This window comes from Anomaloglossus baeobatrachus, chromosome 3 (assembly GCF_048569485.1).
Source record: "Anomaloglossus baeobatrachus isolate aAnoBae1 chromosome 3, aAnoBae1.hap1, whole genome shotgun sequence".
Classification (NCBI taxonomy): domain Eukaryota; kingdom Metazoa; phylum Chordata; class Amphibia; order Anura; family Aromobatidae; genus Anomaloglossus; species Anomaloglossus baeobatrachus.
The window spans coordinates 640,025,489-640,052,009 of record NC_134355.1 but is presented as its reverse complement, the minus strand read 5'-3'; the positions used below and the strand labels follow the sequence as shown (position 1 = coordinate 640,052,009).

The 26,521-nt window shown below is 45.3% G+C and overlaps 1 protein-coding gene across 1 annotated transcript in view; it reads left to right on the top strand.

Moving 5' to 3' along the window:
- Positions 1–2,487: 2,487 nt before the first annotated feature.
- WDR35 (WD repeat domain 35) overlaps positions 2,488–26,521 on the top strand; it is a 262,917-nt gene continuing 238,883 nt past the window's right edge. Inside the window, exon 1 of the mRNA XM_075341137.1 lies at positions 2,488–2,635. Within this exon, the coding sequence (XP_075197252.1) occupies positions 2,612–2,635 (24 nt within the window). The 5' untranslated portion in view covers positions 2,488–2,611. The remainder of the gene's footprint in view (positions 2,636–26,521) is intronic.

Here is a 26,521-nt window from a genome sequence, read left to right as displayed (position 1 = left end):
ATTGAACTGTTTGGCCATAACGTCCATCGTTATGGTGAAAAGACAAAGGGAGAAGCTTTTAAGCCTAAGAACACCATCCCAACCGTGAAACACGGTGGTGGTAGCATCATGTTCTGTGGTTGTTTTGCTGCAGGAGGAATAGTGCACTTCACAAAATAGATGGCATCATGAGATTCATGAGGAAAGAAGATTATGTGGCAATACTGAAGTAGCATCTCAACACATCAGCCAGGAAATTAAAGCTTGGATGGAAATGGGTCTTCCAAATAGACAATTACCTGAAGCTACTGCCAAACTGGTTACAAAGTGGCTTAAGGATAACAAATTCAATGTTTTGGAGTGGCCATCACAAAGCCGTGATCTCAATGCAATTGAAAATTGGGCAAAGCGGAAAGGCCGGTGCGAGCAAGGCGATCTACATACATGAAACATGGCTCAGTTACACCAGTTCTGTCAGGAGGAATGGGCCCAAGTTCCTACCAACTATTGTGAGAAGGTTGTGGAAGGAGATCCAAAACATTTCACCCAAGTTATACAGTGTAAATGTAACACCCAGGGGGCAGGGGGGAATCAGACACGGGGTCTTCTACCTGTGTTACTCGTCACCGTGTGGTTATCTGGGATGCCGCGGTGGCCTGCCCGGCTTCGTGCACCGAGGTGTACACCAATAAGGAGGGAGGATGATGGGGGTTGCAATAGGAAGATTGTAGTGATGCCACCTGTGGTACGCGGCCAGAAATTAGCCGTCGCTGCTGTCGCTGTTCTCCTGGGCAGATGATAATAGCAGCAGAGATGGTGTCGCTCCCCACAGGTGGAGCGGGCCCCGGGGAGGATGATGAGGGAAGTAGTGATGGTGATGGCCTTAGGCGCCAAGGCATGGTGGCGGTAGCGCCGGTAATAAGAGTCTGAGTCAGATGCTGCGGTTCCAGGTGTCTTTACTCACTCTTTGTGCCACTCGCCCGGGTAGTACTGGTCACCCGCTGTGATGTGCTCCGTTGATCTCGGATAAGTTAGAAGCAGTCACCAGTGTTTGAAAAAAGAAAATCCTTTTTCAGAATTACCCTTCCAGCAGTGAGGAACCCGGGCTGAGCACTCTGCTCCAAGCCGCAGGCCCCGTGAAGAGAAGAGAAGAAAGTGGTGATGAGGGTCGTGTCCCAGAACTGTTGTCCTGGGCAGACTGACTGAAGATTGTGTGAGTTTGCTCCTACTTCTACCCCAAGTGGAACTCGCCACCCAGGTGGCTGACTTCAGTGACCGGGGAAGTTCCATGACTCGTGATGGCCACCCCCTATCTACCCTGAGCCATCTCCCCCTGTGGTAAGGCTCCTAAGCTATATGTAAAGTGTGAATGTGGAACCACAGTGATTAACCCCCTCCTTACCCAAGGCGAATATCGCATCTTAAATAAGGTACAATACTCTGTGGCGACTAGAGCCTCAGGGGCGCCACATAAGTATGGTATGTATGGCAATGGTATCAAATTCTAATGAATTTGATGGAAACTTTTGACTTTGCAGAAAGTAAAAAAAATGCCTTAAAACATTCTCTCTCAAACATAAATAATTTTGGTTCCAAATTGACCTAAAATGGAAAGGTTTATTCTGATTTCATGTCAGATAGTGAGAAAAACCTGCAGATGTGTCTGCATAGAGAGCGGATGGAATAACCTGCAGATGTGTCTTTATAGAGAGCGGAGGGGAAAACCTGCAGATGTGTCTGTATAGATAGAGGAAAAAAACCTGCAGATGTGTCTGTATAGAGAACAGAGGGAAAAACCTGCAGATGTGTCTGTATAGACAGAGGAAAAAAACCTGCAGATGTGTCTGTATAGAGAACAGAGGGAAAAACCTGCAGATGTGTCTTTATAGAGAGCGGAGGGAAACTGCTGGTTTCAACTGTATGAGATAGTCGGAGTCAGAATCAGGGAAATTGAGGAGTCGGAGTTGGAGTTGGATGTTTGGCGTACCTCCTACACAACCCTGCATGTTATCTCCTTTATGTGCTTGATGTGTTTTAAAAATCTGGACACAAGAGCAGCAAGTCGTTTTTCCATAGAAATGAGAATTTTCATCCTCTCAATCATTTTTCTAGATTTTTTTAGGTGTTTACAGAGCAAAAAAAAACTGATTGCAAATAGCAGCAGTGTGAACACATCTTAAAAGGAATGGGAAAACAATGCAACATCCGAGCAGTGTGTGTTTACTGCCTAAAGTCGTCAAAAAGGATATGATGGTGGATAGAAATGAATGTGATTCAAACTGTGCCTTGAGCATGTTCTTGATACATTTACATGACACTGGTAATGAGACACTTTTATTTGGGCGCTGTGAGACTGCAGTGTATATAGGGGCAGCATTTTATAGTGTTTTTTTGCATGAATATAACCACTTGGTCTCCAGAAACATGGCCGCTCATGTGCCACATCGGCGACAGTTACAAAATACATTTTGACCTCTAGTGGCCGCTGCTTCAGGCTGCGAACCGGAAGTGACGTTAATACTGATGGCCGCGGATCTTGGTTGCCTAGAGACGGGAGAATTTGGCATCTTAGTTACGGTGGCGGCGGCGGCTCCGGATTCTCCACCGTGTACCGGCCGCAGACACCGGCAGGATGTTTATTTACCTGAGTAAAAAGGTGAGTGCGGCACGGGGGAGAATGGCGGCAGAAACAGCTGTTTTGTATTCGCTGTTTACATGCAGTTTTGCTGGAGGTTGTAGTTCTTCAGGCTCCGGGGATGTTATTGGCAGGAGAGTGATATCAATACCTCCCTATAATCACCTCTGTATGAGAACAATATGGCTGCCATTGGCTGTTTATCGAGCACCTGAATAAAGGGGTCTCAGCACAGTGATACTATATAGACAGTGGGGGCTTCATGACCCCTTTTATTTTTTGCTCCTTAGGCTGGTTTCACACATCCGTTTTTCGGCGTCAGGCACGATCCGGTGGAAAAAGTGATGCGCCGGATTCGGCGAACAAAACGGATCCGTCGCATCAGTTTTTTTCAATACCTTCCTTCCGTTTTTTGCCGGATCCGTTGTGATACTGAGCATATTTTTTTTGCCGGACCTGTCATTGGATTCTGTCATATGCCGGATGACGACGGATCCAGCGCCCATAGGATTCCATTATACAACATGCTGGACGGTGTGGTCCAGTTTTTTGCCGGAGACAAAAAACGCCGCATGCTGCGTCCTTTCCGGGAGCACAAATTTCGCCATATTCGGCGGACGCCACATGCAACGCAAGGCCATTCAAAACAATCGGCGCTAATGCAAGTTAATGGGGAATAAAACGGATCCGGCGTCGGATCAGTTTTATCCGCATTTCGCAGGATTGTGCCTGACGGCGAAAAACCACATGTGTGAAAGCAGCCTATGGTTACTTTCACACATCAGTTTTTTTCCATCAGTCACAATCCGGAAAAAAACTGATAAAACGGGTCCGGCGCCGGATCTGTTTTATCCCCATAGATTTGTATTAGCGCCAGATTGTGTCTGATGGCATTGCGTTGCATCTAGCTCTTGCCGGATCCGTCGTAATTCGCTAATGCGACGGCCGGATGGAACGTTTTTTGTCTCTGACAAAAAAACCACATAGCGCCGGATCCGTCGCGATATGGCGTGATTTACAATGGAAGCCTATGGACGCTGGATCCGACGTAATGCATCAAAAAATGGATGCGGCCGCCAGATCCGTTGTTTTAAACTGAGCATGCTCCAATTTATTGTAAAAAAACAGATCCAGCAAAAAAAAACACGGATGAAACGGATGCAAAAACGGATGCGCCGGATCCGTTTTTTGATGGATCAGGTATATTGAATCCGTCAAAAAACGGATCCGGCGCATCCGTTTTTGCATTCGTTTCGTCCATTTTTTTGCTGGATCAGTTTTTTTTCAATAAATTGGAGCATGCTCAGTTTACAAAAATGGATCTGGCGGCCACATCCGTTTTTTTGCCGCATTAGGCTGATTTCACACCTCCGGTTTTAGCAGAGCTGGCCAATCCGGCTCTAAAACCTCTGCAATGGATGCGGCGACAATACCGCATCCTTTGCATAAGTTTTTGACATGTGGCCCGTCCGGTTTTTGCCGCTTGTGGCAGGCTACTGGGCATGCGCAGTGGAAAAAAATCGCATGCGGCGTCCATAGGCATGCATGGCAAATTGCGCCGCATCGTCCGGATGCGGCGCAATGCGTTTTTTTTTTTGCCAGACAAAAAAACGTGCCAGGCAACGTTCCATCCGGCCTCCGCATCGGCTAAATCTGGCGCATGCGGCAAAAACTGGACCGAACGCAAGCCCATACGGCACTAATGTAAGTATGCAAAAAAAAACGCAACCGGCGGAAAAAAAAAACCAGTTGCGGTTTTTCTGCAAAGCGCCGGATTGTGCCGCACAGGAAAAAACGGATGTGTGAAAGCAGCCTTACGCCGTAAGTAAATCGTTGTAAATCGTACCGGATCCGGCGCGATGCGTTTTTTTGTCACAGACAAAAAACTTTACAAGAGACGTTCCATCTGGCCGCCGCATTAGCCAATTACGATGGATCCGGCAAAAGCCGGATGCAACGCAAGGCCATTAGGCACAATCCGGCACTGATACAAATCAATGGGGATAAAATGGATCCGGCGCCAGATCCGTTTTATCCGTTTTTTTTTCCGGATTGTGCCTGATGGAAAAAAACTAAGGTGTGAAAGTAACCTTTGGGTTCTTAGTACAGCCTGGTATTGATTAAAAAGCGTAAAAGCCATCCCACCGCGACAAGGCGTACCCCAATGAGGACCATCCCGCATTCAGAGGGTATGAAGTATCCTGTGTTATCTACACTCATGACTGAAAGTGTTGGCACCCCTGAAATTGTTCCAGAAAATCAAGTATTTGTTCAAGAAAATGATTGCAGTTGCACATATTTTGTTACACACACATTTATTTCCATTGTGAGTATAGGAACAGCACAAAAAAAGCTGAAAAAAGTCAAATTGGACAGAATTTCACACAAAACTCCCAAAAATGTGCTGAATGAAATTGTTGGCACCCTCAAATTAATAGACTCATAGACCCCTATCCATTACTAATACAGGGTTTAGTGACAGCTGTGATTTTTGACAAAAATAAAGCTCAGCTTTCACTTCACCTCTTCAACTTCAATACTGAAAGGTGAACTGTGGTTGCTATAGACAACCAGAGCGATCTTATCGTGAGGCAGTTTTCATAAATGAGGCCCCAGTTACATGTGCACTGGTTGATAATAGCTGTTACTATAGTTACAGATTTAAAAAAGAAAAAAATCAAAAAACTGTGGTTTTGCATTCAACACAGACACTCATTTTCTCCTTTATTTCTATGGGGGCCAAATCTCGTGGGGGGCGAGATTTCGAGTTCTAATTAATGGTCGCAGCAGTTTTAGTCTGGTGTTAAAGACGAGCAGTGCAAAATTTCACTCAAACTGGGTGAAAACGGTGGTTTTTGTATTCAACAAGCTCCACACACAGATTTACTGTTATATATACATATACACAGTACAGACCAAAAGTTTGGACACACCTTCTCATCTCTAGAACAACTGTTAAGAGGAGACTTTGTGCAGCAGGCCTTCATGGTAAAATAGCTGCTAGGAAACCACTGCTAGGGACAGGCAAGAAGCAGAAGAGACTTGTTTGGGCTAAAGAACACAAGGAATGGACATTAGACCAGTGGAAATCTGTGCTTTGGTCTGATGAGTCCAAATTTGAGATCTTTGGATGCAACCTCCGTGTCTTTGTACAAAAGGTGAACGGATGGACTCTACATGGCTGGTTCCCACCGTGAAGCATGGAGGAGGAAGTGTGATGGTGTGGGGGTACTTCGCTGGTGACGCTGTGGGGGATTTATCCAAAATTGAAGGCATAATGAACCAGCATGGCTACCACAGCATCTTGCAGCAGTGTGCTATTCCATCCGGTTTGCATTTAGTTGGACCATCATTTATTTTTCAACAGGACAATGACCCCAAACACACCTCCAGGCTGTGTAAGGGCTATTTGACTAAAGCTGGGGTCACACATAGCGACGCAGCAGCGATCACGACGGGTGACCTGACCTTATCAGGATCGCTGCTGCGTCGTTACATGGTCGCTGGTGAGCTGTCAAACAGGCAGATCTAACCAGCGACCAGTGAACAGCCCCAAGCCAGCAGCGACGCATGGAAGCGACGCTGCGCTTGGTAACTAAGGTAAATATCGGGTAACCAAGGAAAGCACTTCTCTTGGTTACCTGATATTTACCTTAGTTACTAGCGTCCGCCGCTCTCACGCTGCCAGTGCCGGCTCCCTGTTCCCTGCACTCCTACCAAGAGTACACATCGGGTTAATTACCTAATGTTTAATCCGGCTAGGAGTGCAGGGAGCCAGCGCTAAGCGGTGTACTCTCACGCTGCCAGTCCCGGCTCCCTGCTCATTTAGCTGGAGTACACATCGGGTAATTAACCCGATGTGTACTCTGGCTAGGAGTGCAGGGAACAGGGAGCCGGGACTGGCAGCGTGAGAGCGGCGGACGCTGGTAACGAAGGTAAATATCGGGTAACCAAGGAAAGGTCTTCCCTTGGTTACCCGATGTGTACCGTGGTTACAGCTTACCGCAGCTGCCAGACGCCGGCTCCCTGCTCCCTGCTCGCTTCAGTTCGTCGCTCTCTCGCTGTCACACACAGCGATGTGTGCGTCACAGCGGGAGAGCAACAAGCAAAAAATGAAGCAGGACATTCAGCAACGACCGGCGACCTCTCAGCAGGGACCATGTCGTTGCTGGATGTCACACACAGCGACAGCGACGGGACGTCGCTGCTACGTCACAGAAAATGGTGATGTAGCAGCGACGTCGTTGTCGTCGCTGTGTGTGACACCACCTTAAGAAGGAGAGTGATGGGGTGCTACGCCTGATGACCTGATCTCCACAGTCACCAGACCTGAACCCAATCGAGATGGTTTGGGGTGAGCTGGACCTCAGAGTGAAGGCAAAAGGGCTAAGCAGTGCTAAGCATCTCTGGGAACTCCTTCAAGACTGTTGGAAAACCATTTCCAGTGACTTCCTCTTGAAGCTCATCAAGAGAATGCCAAGAGTGTGCAAAGCAGTAATCAAATCAAAAGGTGGCTACTTTGAAGAACAATTGTTTCACACTTTTTTCACACACAAGTATTTCATTCCACATGTGTTAATTCATAGTTTTGATGTTTTCAATGTGAATCTACACTTTTTAGAGTGCCGAAAATAAAGAAAACTCTTTGAATTAGAAAGTGTGTCCAAACGTTTGGTCTGTACTGTGCATATGTGTGTGTATATATATATATATATATATATATATATATATATATATATATATACAGTTAGGTCCAGAAATATTTGGACAGTGACACAAGTTTTGTTATTTTAGCTGTTTACAAAAACATGTTCAGAAATACAATTATATATATAATATGGGCTGAAAGTGCACACTCCCAGCTGGAATATGAGAGTTTTCACATCCAAATCGGAGGAAGGGTTTAGGAATCATAGCTCTGTAATGCATAGCCTCCTCTTTTTCACGGGACCAAAAGTAATTGGACAAGGGACTCTAAGGGCTGCAATTAACTCTGAAGGCGTCTCCCTCGTTAACCTGTAATCAATGAAGTAGTTAAAAGGTCTGGGGTTGATTACAGGTGTGTGGTTTTGCATTTGGAAGCTGTTGCTGTGACCAGACAACATGCGGTCTAAGGAACTCTCAATTGAGGTGAAGCAGAACATCCTGAGGCTGAAAAAAAAGAAAAAATCCATCAGAGAGATAGCAGACATGCTTGGAGTAGCAAAATCAACAGTCGGGTACATTCTGAGGAAAAAGGAATTGACTGGTGAGCTTGGGAACTCAAAAAGGCCTGGGCGTCCACGGATGACAACAGTGGTGGATGATCGCCGCATACTTTCTTTGGTGAAGAAGAACCCGTTCACAACATCAACTGAAGTCCAGAACACTCTCAGTGAAGTAGGTGTATCTGTCTCTAAGTCAACAGTAAAGAGAAGACTCCATGAAAGTAAATACAAAGGGTTCACATCTAGATGCAAACCATTCATCAATTCCAAAAATAGACAGGCCAGAGTTAAATTTGCTGAAAAACACCTCATGAAGCCAGCTCAGTTCTGGAAAAGTATTCTATGGACAGATGAGACCAAGATCAACCTGTACCAGAATGATGGGAAGAAAAAAGTTTGGAGAAGAAAGGGAACGGCACATGATCCAAGGCACACCACATCCTCTGTAAAACATGGTGGAGGCAACGTGATGGCATGGGCATGCATGGCTTTCAATGGCACTGGGTCACTTGTGTTTATTGATGACATAACAGCAGACAAGAGTAGCCGGATGAATTCTGAAGTGTACCGGGATATACTTTCAGCCCAGATTCAGCCAAATGCCGCAAAGTTGATCGGACGGCGCTTCATAGTACAGATGGGCAATGACCCCAAGCATACAGCCAAAGCTACCCAGGAGTTCATGAGTGCAAAAAAGTGGAACATTCTGCAATTGCCAAGTCAATCACCAGATCTTAACCCAATTGAGCATGCATTTCACTTGCTCAAATCCAGACTTAAGACGGAAAGACCCACAAACAAGCAAGACCTGAAGGCTGCGGCTGTAAAGGCCTGGCAAAGCATTAAGAAGGAGGAAACCCAGCGTTTGATGATGTCCATGGGTTCCAGACTTAAGGCAGTGATTGCCTCCAAAGGATTCGCAACAAAATATTGAAACTAAAGATTTTTTTTCGGGTTTGGTTTATTTGTCCAATTACTTTTGACCTCCTAAAATGTGGAGTGTTTGTAAAGAAATGTGTACAATTCCTACAATTTCTATCAGATATTTTTGTTCAAACCTTCAAATTAAACGTTACAATCTGCACTTGAATTCTGTTGTAGAGGTTTCATTTCAAATCCAATGTGGTGGCATGCAGAGCCCAACTCGCGGAAATTGTGTCACTGTCCAAATATTTCTGGACCTAACTGTATATATATATATATATATATATATATATATATATATATATATATATATATATATATATGAAAGAGGTAAGAGTCCCGGTGCACCACCTACTCCGCGTGTTACTACACGTTCAGCTACTTGAGCCCTACTGAGCCATGGAGGGGATCATGGTGCAGACTTGCGGTGAAGACCAAGATAAATCCAGAGGAGAAAGAAAGTCGTACTCCAGATGATCACCATATCACTCCGTCTTTATTGCAGGGGAAACATGAAGGTACAAGCGGTGGGGAGGGTGAGACAAGCCATACAACGCCGGACGACGGCATGCCGTTTCGTTAGAACTTAGCTTCCACGGGTCCAGTGCAAACTGCCATGCAGCACCGCCCTTTTAACACAAATGGTGCGGGTACTGCATTAGCAGAGTGATTTAAAATGCAAATGCAAGTATACAATTAGTAGCCGCAAAAAGCAGGTGAAGACTTCAAGGGTATTAAACATCACAGTCTAATACACATATCTCTCAAAATACAATAATATACAAAAGGCGGACAGAATCACAATCCCTACAAGAACAGAACAAAATTCTGATGTACAGTACAGCGGGCACAAAAACAGTAGAAATTATTTTAAATTAGTGAAAAAAAAAATTTTTTTTTTTTAAATTAGTGAAATTCCCCCTCCCTCCCCTCCTTCCTCTTTTTTCTCCCTCTTTTCCAGAGACAGTGTATGCAATAATGTTAAAATGCAAAACAGTAGCTATTAATCAACGCCATGATCAGTGCTAGCAAAACAAGGGTGTCACAGTCAGGATGTGATATAGTCGACATGTCAAATAAAAAAAAAATACAAATATAAATATCGGGTAACCAAGCAAAAAGTGCTTTGCTTTTAGTTACCCGATATTTACCCTGGATACAGTGTGCAAGGAGGCCGACACTTCCCCACTCGGCTCCGCCCCCTCCCGCACTCCGCATGTGTACACTCACACACACACACACACTCACACTTGTCCCCAGCCCTGCAGTCCCCGCAGCACTGACGTCCTCAGCTCCACGGCCCCGCTCGGCTCCGCCCCCTCGCGCTCCGCCCTTTCCCGCACTCCGCATGTACACACGCATGTAGACACACACACAATCACTCACCTGTCCCCAGCCATGCAGACTGCGGCACTGACGTCCTCAGCTCCACCCCCCGAACTCCGCCCCCCGCACACAACGGAGTCCGACAAGGAAATTCTTTTCTTTGTCATCCGTTGTCATCCGTTGTACAACGCATCAGTCACATACGTCAAGCAACACATGTGACTGATGCAAAACAACGGAAATGTGAACTTAGCCTAAGCCACCTGTGTGTAATCTAGTCTCCGTATAAATGCACCTGCTCTGTGATAGTCTCAGTGTTCTGTTTAAAGCACAGAGAGCATCATGAAGACCAAGGAACACAACAGGCAGGTCCGTGATACTGTTGTGAAGTTTAAAGCCGGATTTGGTTACAAAAAGATTTCCAAAACTTTAAACATCCCAAGAAGCACTGTGCAAGCGATCATATTGAAATGAAAGGAATATCATAACACTGCAAATCTACCAAGACTCGGCCGTTCCTCAAAAATGTAATCTTAAACAAGGAGAAGACTGATCAGAGATGCAACCAAGAGGCCCATGATCACTCTGGATGAACTGCAGAGATCTACAGCTGAGGTGGGAGAGTCTGTCCATAGGACAACAATAAGTCGTACACTGCACAAATCTGGCCTTTATGGAAGAGTGGCAAGGAGAAAGCCATTTCTCAAAGATATCCATAAAAAGTGTTGTTTAAAGTTTGCCACAAGCGACCTTCTCTCATTCTCCTTCCTCTGACAAATCGGCGGTTCAAGAGTGAGACCTCCGTTCAGAATCAGATTCTGATCTGGACTCTGAACAGATTTTCAAGTTTTGGGCATGGTAAATGGTCTGATCTTAGCTGTTAAAGCACCATTACAACGGTTTTTAGGTCACTTTTCAGCACAGACCGACCGGAGTGCCATTGGAAAAGCATGAAGGCAGCGGAAGACCAGGCTCAGGGGACTTACCGTATTTTTTGAACCATAAGACGCACCCTGGTTTTAGAGAAGGAAAATAGGAAAATAAAATTATAAGCAAAAAATGTGGTCATGACACACTGTTATGGGGCGAGGATCTGCTGCTGACACTGTTAAAGTCCCCAAATTCTCTAGTAAGGTACCCCATCCTGGTAATGATCCTCCTGCCTTGTATATACAGTATATGTCCCTCATCCTGGTAAAGCCCCCATCCTGGTATTTGCTCCCATCCTGCTATTTCCCTATCCTGGCATATGACCGCATCATGCTATATACCCCTCCTGGCATATGGCCACATCATGCTATATACCCCATTCTGGCATATTGCTGCATCATGCTATATACCCATCCTGGCATATGGCCGCATCATGCTATATACCCCATCCTGGCATATGGCCACATCCTGCTATATACCCCATCCTGGCATATGGCCGCATCATGCTACAGTGCCTACAAGTAGTATTCAACCCCCTGCAGATTTAGCAGGTTTACACATTCGGAATTAACTTGGCATTGTGACATTCGGACTGTAGATCAGCCTGGAAGTGTGAAATGCACTGCAGCAAAAAAGAATGTTATTTCTTTTTTTATTTTTTTTTTTTTAATTGTGATAAGTTTATTCAGAGGGTCATTTATTATTCAACCCCTCAAACCACAAGAATTCTGTTTGGTTCCCCTAAAGTATTAAGAAGTATTTCAGGCACAAAGAACAATGAACTTCACATGTTTGGATTAATTATCTCTTTTTCCAGCCTTTTCTGACTAATTAAGACCCTCCCCAAACTTGTGAACAGCACTCATACTTGGTCAACATGGGAAAGACAAAGGAACATTCCAAGGCCATCAGAGACAAGATCGTGGAGGGTCACAAGGCTGGCAAGGGGTACAAAACCCTTTCCAAGGAGTTGTTGCGCCTACCTGTCTCCACTGTTGGGAGCATCATCCGGAAGTGGAAGGCTTATGGAACTACTGTTAGCCTTCCACGGCCTGGACAGCCTTTGAAAGTTTCCACCCGTGCCGAGGCCAGGCTTGTCCGAAGAGTCAAGGCTAACCCAAGGACAACAAGGAAGGAGCTCCGTGAAGATCTCATGGCAGTGGGGACATTGGTTTCAGTCAATACCATAAGTAACGTACTCCACCGCAATGGTCTCCGTTCCAGACGAGCCCGTAAGGTACCTTTACTTTCAAAGCGTCATGTCAAGGCTCGTCTACAGTTTGCTCATGATCACTTGGAGGACTCTGAGACAGACTGGTTCAAGGTTCTCTGGTCTGATGAGACCAAGATCGAGATCTTTGGTGCCAACCACACACGTGACGTTTGGAGACTGGATGGCACTGCATACGACCCCAAGAATACCATCCCTACAATCAAGCATGGTGGTGGCAGCATCATGCTGTGGGGCTGTTTCTCAGCCAAGGGGCCTGGCCATCTGGTCCGCATCCATGGGAAGATGGATAGCACGGCCTACCTGGAGATTTTGGCCAAGAACCTCCGCTCCTCCATCAAGGATCTTAAGATGGGTCGTCATTTCATCTTCCAACAAGACAACGACCCAAAGCACACAGCCAAGAAAACCAAGGCCTGGTTCAAGAGGGAAAAAAATCAAGGTGTTGCAGTGGCCTAGTCAGTCTCCTGACCTTAACCCAATTGAAAACTTGTGGAAGGAGCTCAAGATTAAAGTCCACATGAGACACCCAAAGAACCTAGATAACTTGAAGAAGATCTGCATGGAGAAGTGGGCCAAGATAACTCCAGAGACCTGTGCCGGCCTGATCAGGTCTTATCAAAGACGATTATTAGCTATAATTGCAAACAAGGGTTATTCCACAAAATATTAAACCTAGGGGTTGAATAATAATGGACCCACACTTTTATGTTGAAAATTTATTAAAATTTAACTGAGCAACATAACTTGTTGGTTTGTAAGATTTATGCATCTGTTAATAAATCCTGCTCTTGTTTGAAGTTTGCAGGCTCTAACTTATTTGCATCTTATCAAACCTGCTAAATCTGCAGGGGGTTGAATACTACTTGTAGGCACTGTATATACCCCATCCTGGCATATGGCCACATCCTGCTATATACCCCATCCTGGCATATGGCCGCATCATTCTATATACCCCATCCTGGCATATGGCTGCATCATGCTATATACCCCTCCTGGCATATGGCCGTATCATGCTATATATCCCATCCTGGCGTATGGCTGCATCATGCTATATACCCCATCCTGGTGTATGGCCGCATCCTGCTATAGACACCATCCTGGCATATGGCCGCATCCTGCTATATACCCCATCCTGGCATTTGGCTGCATCCTGCTATATACCCCATCCTGGCATATGGCCGCATTATGCCATATACCCACATCCTGGCATATGGCCGCATCCTGTGGCACTCAAAAAATAAATGTTCATACTCACCTTTTCTCGCTCCACGTAGCATCGCTCCTCCTCCCCCCGTCTTTGCCAGCAGCAGCACCGCTGACCTGTGTGGAGCTGGCCACGATCCCTGCAGCATCGCTCGTCCTCCTGTTTGTGTCGGCCGGGGCTGTGTGTGGAGACTAGCAGTGCGCACATCGATGACGTCATCGCTATGCGCACGTGTCCACACACAGCCGCAGCCGGCAGACAGGAGGACGAGCGATGCTGCAGGGAAGTGACCGGTGAGTATACTTATTCACTGCCCCCTGCGCTGATGATGTGCGGGGGGCAGTCAATATAGCCACCCATGATCACTCCAAGCTGTAGTTGCCAGGGGTGATCATGCGGGCCGGCTGTTTAGTATGCGTGCATCCCGCGCCCATCATCCCGCCCACATGTCAGCGCCAGCTTCAGCGCTGAGAGATGATGTGAGGAGGATGCATGCATATGAAATGAGCGGGCCCACGTGGTCACGGCAGGCGCTGCTGCAGCCCGCTCATACCCCTGATGACCCGCTCCATCGCAGCACCCTCATTCCCCGCAGCCATGCCCTACATTCAGACTATAAGACGCACCCCCACTTTCCCCACCATTTGGGGGGAAAAAGTGCGTCTTATAGTCCGAAAAATACGGTAGATTTAAAGCATCACTACAAAGGTGCAATTAAAAATAAATGTTGGAGTTGGGCTTTAACCCCTTAACGACCCATGACGTACTAGATACGTCATGGATCGTGTCCCGGTAAGCCCCGCCCCCTGCCGCCGGCGGGCGGCGGCGAAACGCGCACATATCAGCTGTTATCAACAGCTGATATGTGTGCCTGCTAGCCGCGGGTGGAATCGCTTCCACCCGCGGCCATTAACCCCTTACATTTCGCTGCCAAAGTCTTGGCAGCGATATGTATATGGGCGCCGCCATTACAGTGACTTACCCCGCCGGAAGTCACGTGACATGATCACGTGACTTTCGGCGGTTGCCATGGTAGCACAGGGTCATGTGATGACGCCTGTGGCTAACATGAGTCACTTCCTCTCAATGCCGGAATACAGCCGGCATTGAAAGTGAAGCAGCAAATCTGCAGTTCTCAGCTCTGTAGCTGAGATCTGCAGATAGTGCAAAGCGATCGGATTGCTGATCGCTATAGCCCCCTAGGGGGACTAGTAAAATAAAAAAAAAAAGTAAAAAAAAAAGTTTTAAAAAATTAAAAAAAAATAAAAAAACCTAAAAGTTCAAATCACCCCCCTTTCACCCCATTGAAAATTAAAGGGTTAAAAAAATAAAAAATACACACATATTTGGTATCGCCGCGTTCAGAAATGCCCGATCTATCAAAATATAAAATCAATGAATCTGATCAGTAAACGGCGTAGCGTCAAAAAAATTCCAAACGCCAAAATTACGTTTTTTGGTCGCCGCAAATTTTGCGCAAAATGCAATAACAGGCGATCAAAACGTAGCATCTGCGCAAAAATGGTACCGTTAAGAACGTCAGGTCAAGACGCAAAAAATAAGCCATCACTGAGCCTCAGATCCTGAAAAATGAGAACGCTACGGGTTTTGGAAAATGGCGCAAAACGTGCGCCACGTTTTTCGGACAAGCTTGTGAATTTTTTTTAACCCCTTAGATACAAGTAAACCTATACATGTTTGGTGTCTATAAACTCGCACCGACCTGAGGCATCATACCCACACATCAGTTTTACCATATAGTGAACACGGTGAATAAAATATCCCAAAAACTATTGTACAATCCCACTTTTTTTGCAATTTTTCCGCACTTGGAATTTTTTTGCCGTTTTCCAGTACACTATATGGTAAAACTTATGGTTTCATTTAAAAGTACAACTCGTCCCGCAAAAAACAAGCCCTCATATGGCAAGATTGATGGAAAAATAAAAAAGTTACGCCTCTCGGAAGAAGGGGAGCAAAAAACAAAAACGCAAAAACGGAAAGTGCCCGGGGGCTGAAGGGGTTAATCAGACCCTCAAGATCTCCCTTCACACATCAGTGATTCCGGTGCATATGACCTCTGTTTTCATATGTACCGGGATCACAGACAAACGCAGACCCATTAAAATTAATCGTTCTGCGCACACATAGGTGTTTTTTCACGAACATGTGTCCTTGTGGCGTGTCTGTGTGTTCCTCACGGAGACAAGTCCATTTTTCTCTGGCAGCACTGATGTCACACAGACCACACACTGATGTAATCCGTGTGATATCTAATTTTCGGAGATAATGACTTCTGGGTTTTCATTGGCTGTAAGTCATAATCATCAACATTAACAGAAATGAACACTTGAAGTAGATCACTCTATGTGTAATGACTTTTTATAATATATGTGTTTCCCTTTTTGTATACTGAATAAATTAACTTTTTGATGATATAATTTATTGAGCTGCACTTGTAGTCTCTTTTTGTGAATCCCCCAGTCTCCTGGCGTTCCATGAACACCATTCTTCCACTCTCTGACGGGACCTCGCTCAAGGACCCTTTCGACAGGCACACATAGGCTTTAGCAAAATCTTCATTCGAGGCTCTGGGATCGGCCTCTGTTCTGTCTCTCGCCTCTATGTGAGCATCCAAGTTGGTTTTGACCTGTGCTAAGCTCCTTTGCCAGGGTAACATTTCATGCGCTACAAATGCTGAAGTACGGAACCAGATCACCTATGCAGGAAAATACCTCCTGTCGGCTTCACTAGATGCAGCTGCTTGCATAGGCCTTGCGTCTCGCAGTATTCTGAAGAATCTAGCATCTAACCTTCAGATCAGAGCCTCTCTTCATGGGTTCACATATTCAGTTCCTCCTTACTGGCCGCCGGTAAAGCCTTGGGACCTCAACATTGTTTTGGATGTTCTTCCTTCAGGTGTCCTCATTTGAACCATTATGAAAAGCCTCCATATCCTTTCTATCCTGGAAGATTTCCTTTCTTGTAGCCATCACCTTGAGCAGACGAGTTTCCGAACTTGTCGCTCTTTCTTGCCATCCTCCCTACCTGGTGCTCCATGAGGACAAAGTAGTCGTGTCTGATATAATCCATTCATCTTAAGGTGGTTTCCTTGTTTCACTTTAACAAAGACCTCGTACTCCCTTTGTTTAGTCCGTTTTGCGCTCATTTTCGTGAGCTGTTATCAAGGTTGGGAAATTCGGGAAGATCACAAATGGGGTCCCTCGTTAGGGTCACAGAGTCGGAGTCCAAATCAAATCTGCGCAGATGTATGTATGAGGAAAAATGACCACACAGAGACGTTTTTCTATCCGGGAGAGGCTCAATGCTCCTCTAACTCGTATATTGTAAAACAGTCACAGTTATACAATTCAACATTTGACCTTGTGACGGGAACAAGGAGTAAAGATAAAGCCCTAGCTTCACATCCCAGCTGGTGAGAACCAATGTGTTATGAATACCTCTTTGTTCATCGTTCATTTTGGCTTGATTATTTAGTTAACACATTCCTGATCACACATCTTAAAGTTATAATGGCGTCTATGCGATTGTCATACAGACATACAGATAATTATGCAACGACATCTAAGCTTTGATTATTTACACACACAGATCATCTTATTACATCTGGACAAACGGCCTATAGCCCAGGCCTACCCTCACACGGTCACTAAACAGGCTGGACCTTGTGAGTGCAGTACGCCTTTACCTCTCCAGGACGGAAGCTTTCAGACTCGCGGATTACACCAGGCAACAACATTTCAAAAATTGTCTGGTTCAGAAATCAAATTAGCCATTTCTTAATGATTTTTGATGCGCTGAATTCAAATATGGCAACGAAAACTGTTATTTGGCTGTAGTTTCCATGAAATCGAAGAGTTTGCGTTTTACTGTTACGTAAATTTAATAAATAATTATAACATGTAGTTATTACTTCTACAAGTAGAAAACTGCACATGTGTACAAGACCGGGGTGCCCCCTTTCTCCCTTTTTGTTCAATTTGGCTTTGGAAACTTTGGGGAGAGTACTGACAGACCCTCAGTCATACCAAGGAATAAGTATTTATTCGAAAGTTGTTTTTTTTTTTTTTGCGGATGACGTATTACTCTTTTTATCCAACCCTCAATCACAAGTACCAAAAATTGTAACCGTGTTAGGGCAATTTGGAAAGTATTCCAGCTTTAAGATAAATCCTACAAAATGTGAATTGCTGGCCCTGGGATCGTGGTACAAGCATGACAATTTATATCTTGCAAACTGTCAGGTTACAATTTCTAACTCGCAAATCACCTATTTGGGAATAAAAATTGGTAAGACCCCCTCTTCTCTCTACTATCTGAACTACTCACCTCTTCTGTCCCGTATAATTAATTGAAGATCTTGATCATTGGAAGGACTCGCCCCTAAATGTCATGGGGAGAATCCATCTTATCAAGATGATGTGTGTCTCATGTTTGCTATACCATCTTCAAACACTCCCTCTCCTTTTAAAACATGTAGACATTAACAGTCTGAATAAGGCATTCACGCGATTTATTTGGAGGGGTCGGCGGGCATGCATTCATCTTCAAAAGCTGATGGCCACAAAAATCGTAGGAGGCATCAATTTTCCGAATATTAGAGGGTATAATTTAGTATGCCTATCTACACATCTGTCAGATTGGATGCATGATTCCAGTCGTCACTCCGCAACTCTGCTAGAAAAAGACTTGGAACTTAAAAGCCTTACTTCATTGTAGCCAGTCGAAGTTACCCCCCCCATTTAAAACGGTCCACCCTATTTAAAGATACTATTGCGTCCTGAAGAATATTGAGGAAGAAATATAGTGCCTTACGAAAGTAGTCGGCCCACTTGAATATTTCAACCTTTTCCCACATTTCAGGCTTCAAACATAAAGATAAAAAATTTTAAATTTTATCGTGAAGAATCAACAACAAGTGGGACACAGTTGTGAAGTTGAACGAAATTTATTGCTTATTTTAAACTTTTATAAAAAATAAATAACTGAAAATTGGGGCGTGCAATATTATTCATCCCCTTTACTTTCAGTGCAGTAAACACACTACAGAAGTTCATTGATGATATCTGAATGATCCAATGTTGTCCTAAATGACTGATGATGATAAATATAATCCACCTGTGTGTTATCAAGTCTCGTATAAATGCACCTGCTTTGTGATAGTCTCTGTATTTTGTTTAAAGCACAGATAACAACATGAAGACCAAGGAACACAACAGGCAGGTCAGTGATACTGTTGTGGAGAAGTTTAAAGCTTGATTTGGTTCTAAAAAGATTTCCCAACTTTAAACATCCCAATAAGCACTATGCAAGCGATCATATTGAAATGGAAGGAGTATCATACCACTGCAAATCTACCAAGACCCGGCCGTCCATCCAAACTTTCATCTCAAACAAGGAGAAGACTGATCAGAGATGCAGCCAAGAGGCCCATGATCACTCTGGATGAACTGCAGAGATCTACAGCTGAGGTGGGAGAGTCTGTGCATAGGACAACAATCAATTGTACACTGCACAAATCTGTCCTTTATGGAAGAGTGGCAAGGAGAAAGCCATTTCTCAAAGATATCCATAAAAAGTATCCTTTAAAGTTTGCCACAAGGCACCTGGGAGACACCAAACATGTGGAAGAAGGTGCTCTGGTCACATGGAACTAAAATCGAACTTTTGGGCACAATTCCAAACTATATGTTTTGCGTAATAGCAACAAAACTCATCACCCTGAACACACCATCCCCACTGTCAAACATGATTGCGGCAGCATCATGGTTTGGGCCTGCTTTTCTTCAGCAGGGATAGAGAAGATGGTTAAAATTGATGAGAAGATGGATGGAGCCAAATACAGGACCATTCTTGAAGAAAACCTGTTGGAGTCTTAAAAAGACCTGAGACTGGGACGGAGATTTGTCTTCCAACAAGACAATGATCCCAAACATAAAGCAAAATCTACAATGGAATGGTTCACAAATAAATGTATCCAGGTGTTAGAATGGCCAAGTCACAGTCCAGACCTGAACCCAATCGAGAATCTGTGGAAAGAGCTGAAAACTGCTGTTCGCAAACGCTCTCCATCCAACCTCACTCAGCTCCAGCTGTTTGCAAAGGAAGAATGGGCAAGAATTTCAGCCTCTCGATGTGCAAAACTGATAGACATACCCCAACCGACTTGCAGCTGTAATTGCAGCAAAGGATGGCGCTACAAAGTATTAACTTAACCCCTTCACGACCGGCCGATTTTTCGCTTTCCGTTTTTTTTCGCCATTCTTTTTCTGAGAGACTTAACTTTTTTTAATTTTTCAGTCAATATGGTCATGTGAGGGCTCATTTTTTGCGGGACAAGTTGTACTTTTAAATGAAACCATAGGTTTTACCATATAGTGTACTGGAAAACGACAAAATAATTCCAAATGCAGAAAAATTGCAAAAAAAAGTGCGATAGCACTATTGTTTTTGAGATATTTTATTCACTGTGTTCACTGTATGGTAAAATTGATGTGTGGGTGTGATGCCTCAGGTCAGTGCGAGTTCGTAGACACCAAACATGTATAGGTTTACTTTTATATAAGGGATTAAAAAAAAAATTCGGAAGTTTGTCTGAAAAAAGTGGCGCACGTTTTACGCCATATTCCGTGACCCGTAGCGTTCTTATTTTTCGGGATCTATGGCTCAGTGACGGCTTATTTTTTGCGACTCGAGCTGACAATTTTAACGGTACCATTTGTGCGCAGATGCTACGTTTTGATCGCCTGTTATTGCATTTTGCGCAAAAGTTGTGGCGACAAAAAAACCCGTCATTTTGGCGGTTGGAATTTTTTGCCGCTACGCCGTTTACTGATCAGATTAATTGATTTTATATTTTGATAGATCGGGCATTTCTGAACGCGGCGATACCAAATGTGTGTATATTTTTAATTTTTTTAACCCTTTAATTTTCAATGGGGCGAAAGGGGGGTGATTTGAACTTTTTAGGTTTTTTTTTTAAAACTTTTTTTTTTACTTTTTTTTTTTTATTTTGCTAGTCCCCTTAGGGGGCTATAGCGATCAGCAATCTGATCGCTCTTATCTATCTGCTGATCACAGCTACACAGCTCTAAATATCAGATACGTGCACTTCCTGCTTCCCTGGCCTCCGTACAAAGCGAAAGTGAAAGTGGTTCATGTCTAGCACAGGAGTCATCACATGACTGTGCTACCATGACAACCACCGGAAGTCACGTGATCATGTCACGTGACTTCCGGTATCAAGCGGTAAGTAAAACTTTACCGCGATCGCGTTTATAATGGCGCTGTCACATATTGACAGCGCCATTACAGGGGTTAAATGGCATGAGCAGATAACGATTCTGCTCGTGCCTAGCAGGCACATATCTCAGCTGTGAAAATCAGCTGAGATGTGCGCCGATCGCGGCATGCTGCTGCCGGCAGACCGCGGGCAGTAACGTTATGACCGCTAGGACGTAATTTTACTGCCCGTGGTTGTTAAGGGGTTAAAGGGGATGAATAATATTGCACGCCCCAATTCTCAGTTTATTATTTTTTATAAAAGTTTAAAATAAGCAATAAATATTGTTCAACTTCACAATTGTGTCCCACTTGTTGATTCTTCACCATAAAATTTACATTTTTATCTTTATGTTTGAAGCCTGAAATGTGGGAAAAGGTTGAAAAATTCAAGGGGGCCTGAATACTTTCGCAAGGCACTGTATAAGTTGTCTTTTAGAATTTGAAGACACCTGCCGTTATGGAACAATCCTGAGTTTAGATAAGGCAAGGAAAACAAACTATTCCAGGAATGGAGGGGAGAGGGATACAAAGTGTTGGACATCTCCTGCACAATTCAGAGCCGAGATGGTTAAAGAGGGAGGAAATAATCGACAGATACGGCCTTTGCCCCAACCAAGTTATTCATAGGAGCAAATACAATATTCTTTCATGAACGTATTAAAAGATATCAGTCAGGAAATAGGCAGGAATAGCTTTGATTGTCTTCTGTCTTCGTATGTGGCCTCTTCAATTTCATCCCTATACAGTATAATGAGAGAGGATCTGCTAGACCAGGGGTGGGGAACCTTTTTACTGCCGGGGGCCATTTGGAATTTTCTACCAACCTTCTGGGGCCGCACCCAGTTATCAACTTGAAAACGACCAGGCTATATTTGGTCAAACAATTAATTAACTCACCCCTAATGTGGTGGCTGGAGCGGCTGTGATGTTCGGTGATATTGATCATTTTGTTTCCCACAACTGCTTTTCCAGGTCTTGGTCTGGAGACGCTGAGGCATATACATCACAGGAGATGCGGAGCATGGACAGCACTAGGTGGCCGGCACATCGGACAGCACTAGGTGGCCGGCACAACGGACAGCACTAGGTGGCCGGCACAACGGACAGCACTAGGTGGCCGGCACAACGGACAGCACTAGGTGGCCGGCACAACGGACAGTACTAGGTGGCCGGCACAACGGACAGCACTAGGTGGCCGGCACAACGGACAGCACTAGGTGGCCGGCACAACGGACAGCACTAGGTGGCCGGCACAACGGACAGCACTAGGTGGCCGGCACAACGGACAGCACTAGGTGGCCGGCACAACGGACAGCACTAGGTGGCCGGCACAACGGACAGCACTAGGTGGCCGGCACAACGGACAGCACTAGGTGGCCGGCACAACGGACAGCACTAGCTGGCAGCACAGAGATCACCAGTTGGCAGCACAGAGATCACCAGTTGGCAGCACAGAGAGCACTAGGTGGCAGCACAGAGAGCACTAGGTGGCAGCACAAAAAGCACTAGGTGGCAGCACAAAAAGCACTAGGTGGCAGCACAAAAAGCACTAGGTGGCAGCACAAAAAGCACTACGTGGCAGCACAAAAAGCACTAGGTGGCAGCACAAAGAGCACTAGGTGGCAGCACAAAGAGCACTAGGTGGCAGCACAGAGTACTAGGTGGCAGCACAAAAAGCACTAGGTGGCAGCACAAAAAGCACTAGGTGGCAGCACAAAAAGCACTAGGTGGCAGCACAAAAAGCACTAGGTGGCAGCACAAAGAGCACTAGGTGGCAGCACAAAGAGCACTAGGTGGCAGCACAAAAAGCACTAGGTGGCAGCACAAAAAGCACTAGGTGGCAGCACAAAGAGCACTGACAGTGACAGCACTAGAAGGCAGCATGGAGAGCACTATGTGGCAGCATTGACAGCACTAGGAGGCTGCACAGATTACACAGCACTGAGGGGTTACACACAGTACTAGGGGGTACACAACACTTGGGGCTACACACAGTACTAGGGGGTACACACAGTACTGGATGGGGGCGCAGTGATGGGTTGCATACTCACAGTACAAGGGGAGGAGGAGTCACACAGCAAAGGTCCGGGAGGCATGTACAGCAGGGAAGCATCAGCTGCACCTCTTCTGCTGTGACTGGAGCACAGCGCGCTGTTTACCCCGCCCTCAAGGTAAACCCTCAGCACTCGAGCACAGTCCCGGGTTCAGTCTAGAATGTATGGGCTGTAGTCAGGTCCCGAAAAGAGCCCGTACATTCTAGTACGGGCTGCAATCAGGATCTGGAAATAGCCCGTACATTCTAGCATCTACCCAGAACGCACTGGGATTTTAAAGGGCCGGCGGCTGGCAAAAGCACGAGTGCCGCTCAAGCACTGGGGTAACCTGGAATGTGCCCGGGGGCCGCATTAAATGTCATCGCGGGCCGCATACGGCCCCCGGGCCGGAGGTTCCCCACCCCTGTGCTAGACATACACCTGGACACATTTTTTAAACAGTGGGAGAAACAGCTTACTGACCAAGGGACTGACGTAGGGACTAAAATCAGGGATGGGTGGAATGTTCTAAGAAAGCATGTTCTTAACGAACAGTGGAGGGAGAGTCCATATAAAATTATGCATAGAGCCATCTATGCTTTCGATCTACCGGCATCCCCTTTAAAACCGGATAGGATCACTCAATGCCCAAAGTGAAAAACTCCCTCCACTGATTTGTTACATGGACTATGGTCGTGCCCTCGGTCAATAGAATTTTGGGAAGACATTACCAATTGTATTGAATCTATTTGGTCCCTCAGGCCCTCTAACGAATACCTTGGCATTGATCCATTACTGGTCTGAAAATGATGAGAGCATGAGTGGTCGTCACTTTGTACCTCGCCTCCTCCATGTGGTGCTCTTCATCTTAAAAAGGCTATTACTTAAACATTGGCTAGACCCAACTTCCATTTTGCTCAATGAAATTTTGGAGCAATTGAAGCATTTATTACATTTGGAGAGACGAGATGCCGAAAAAAGAAAAGAAGTGATACCTAAATATTTCAAAACTTGGAAGGCATTCATAGAAAAATATTGTTCTCCGGAAGAGAGAACTTACATAGTCGCACCCTTTAAGGATTCTGAATGGTACCACATGGTAAAGCTCAGTGGTTCGTTGGGTAAATTTGAGATTGATGCAGGTTAATTCGCAGTTTGTCCATTTTGACAGAGTTGTACACTTTTTTTTTGCTCGTATATGCACTGCTTGAATTTTTAAATCTATTGACTGTTATGTTAAAAACCCAATAAAAATTATATGCTAACTGTAGTACCCGGCGTTGCCCGGGATAGTAACTGTCTCTCTGTCTCTCTCCCAGTCTCTGTTTGTCTCTGTCTGTCTTTGTCTGTCTCTGTCTGTCTGTCTCTGTGTCTGTCTCTGTGTCTGTCTCTGTGTCTGTCTCTGTGTCTGTCTCTGTGTGTCTGTCTAGAGCTGTGAGTTTGTCTCTGTCTTTCTCTGTCTCTATCCATGTGTGTCTCTGTCTCTATCCATGTCTGTCTGTCTGTCTTTATCTCTGTTTCTGTCTCTCTATCTCTGTGTCTGTCTGTCTCTCTCTATCTCTGTGTCTGTCTGTCTCTCTCTGTCTCTTTCCCCGTCTGTCTCTTTCCCCGTCTGTCTCTTTCCCCGTCTGTCTCTTTCCCCGTCTGTCTCTTTCCCCGTCTGTCTCTTTCCCCGTCTGTCTCTTTCCCCGTCTGTCTCTTTCCCCGTCTGTCTCATTCCCCGTCTGTCTCATTCCCCGTCTGTCTCATTCCCCGTCTGTCTCATTCCCCGTCTGTCTCATTCCCCGTCTGTCTGTTAATATATGTTATTGCACAGTACAAAATATGTCCTTAAGGTCCAGTCACACTAAGCAACTTACCAGCGATCCCAACAACGATAGGGATCGCTGGTAAGTTGCTAGGAGGTTGCTGGTGAGATGTCACACTGCGACGCTCCAGCGATCCCACCAGCAACCTGACCTGGCAGGGATCGCTGGAGCGTCGCTACACAAGTTGCTGGTGAGCTCACCAGCAACCAGTGACCAGCCCCCAGCGCCGCGTGGAAGATGCTGCGCTTGGTAACTAAGGTAAATATCGGGTAACCAACCCGATATTTACCTTGGTTACCACCGCACGGAGCTACACGTGCAGAGAGCAGGGAGCAGTGCACACTGAGCGCTGGCTCCTTGCTCTCCTAGTTACAGCACACATCGGGTTAATTAACCCGATGTGTGCTGCAGCTACATGTGCACAGAGCAGGAGCCGGCACTGACAGTGAGAGCGGAGGAGGCTGGTAACAAAGGTAAATATCGGGTAACCAAGGACAGGGCTTCTTGGTTACCCGATGTTTACATTGGTTACCAGCCTCTGCAGAAGCCGGCTCCTGCTGCCTGCACATTTAGTTGTTGCTGTCTCGCTGTCACACACAGCGATCTGTGCTTCACAGCGGGACAGCAACAACTAAAAAATGGCCCAGGACATTCAGCAACAACCAACGACCTCACAGCAGGGGCCAGGTTGTTGCTGGATGTCACACACAGCAACATCGCTAGCAACGTCACAAAAGTTGTTCGTTAGCAGCGATGTTGCTAGCGATGTTGCTTAGTGTGACGGGGCCTTTAGTCACTGGATACTCGGCTCCTTTTTAGTTTTCTCTTGTATTCAAACATTGGATTATATCTCTGGTGATTGTACAACAGTGGTCTGCAAGCATCGAAGGGTTCCAATTACCCTGATATCTTTTTTCCATAGTCGCAATTTCCTGGTGAAATCTCTCACCGCGCTTGTCACTCACTGCTCCGCAGTTTGGTGCAAAAAAGTCTAGATGCGAAGGCAAGAGATGAATCTTTAATGACATGTTGCAGCCAAGATTATGATACGCCTGAAGAAGATTTTCTACCAGCTCTTTATAGTTGTCTGACTTGGTGTTTCCAAGGAAATTTGTTACCACTATCTGCAATGCTACCCATGCAGCCTTTTCCTTGCCACGCAGTAAACGGTGAAACTCCTCATCTTGCAGAGGACCAATGAAGACTTCTTTTATCTTTGCTTTACTCAACCTTGGAAATTTACAAATGAGATACTTGAATACTTCTGCATTTTTGTCCATTGCCTTTATGAAGTTCTTCATGAGACCCAACTTGATATGCAATGGAGGTAACAGAATTTTCTGTGGTCCGACAAGTGCTGGATGAAGGACATGTTTAGTCCCCGGCTGCAGTGCATTTCTGAGGAGCCAGTCTCTTTACTAGTAGTGTTCTTGTCTTGCTCGACTGTCCCATTCACATAGGAAACAACAGCACTTTGTGTAACCAACCTGGAGACCAAGCCCGAGGGCAACCACCGTTAAGTTACCACAGAGGCACTGATCCTGATCCTTGGCCTGATTTCCTATTTTGCAACCAAACTACAGGTTGTAGACTTTCTTAACCATACGAGTCAAGTTACGCTTTTGTGACTCAAAAGTTACCTCACCACAGATATAGCAGAAATTATCTGCTTTATTAACGCAAATCCGAGGCATCACTGAAGAGCTGAACGATGATATCAGTTAATCACTGAAAATGCTGTGTGACTGATAGAGGGAGAACATGCGCCTTTTATACAGTTGTGTTTAATTAGAATTGACACATCTTTCTTTGGCATCTACCATTGGTCATTTACAGATGATGAAATACCGATGACTCAATTCATTAGTAGATGATGCAATATTGATGAAGCAATCCATTAGTGAGTTGGATGGTACAAAACTGATGACGCAAGGCT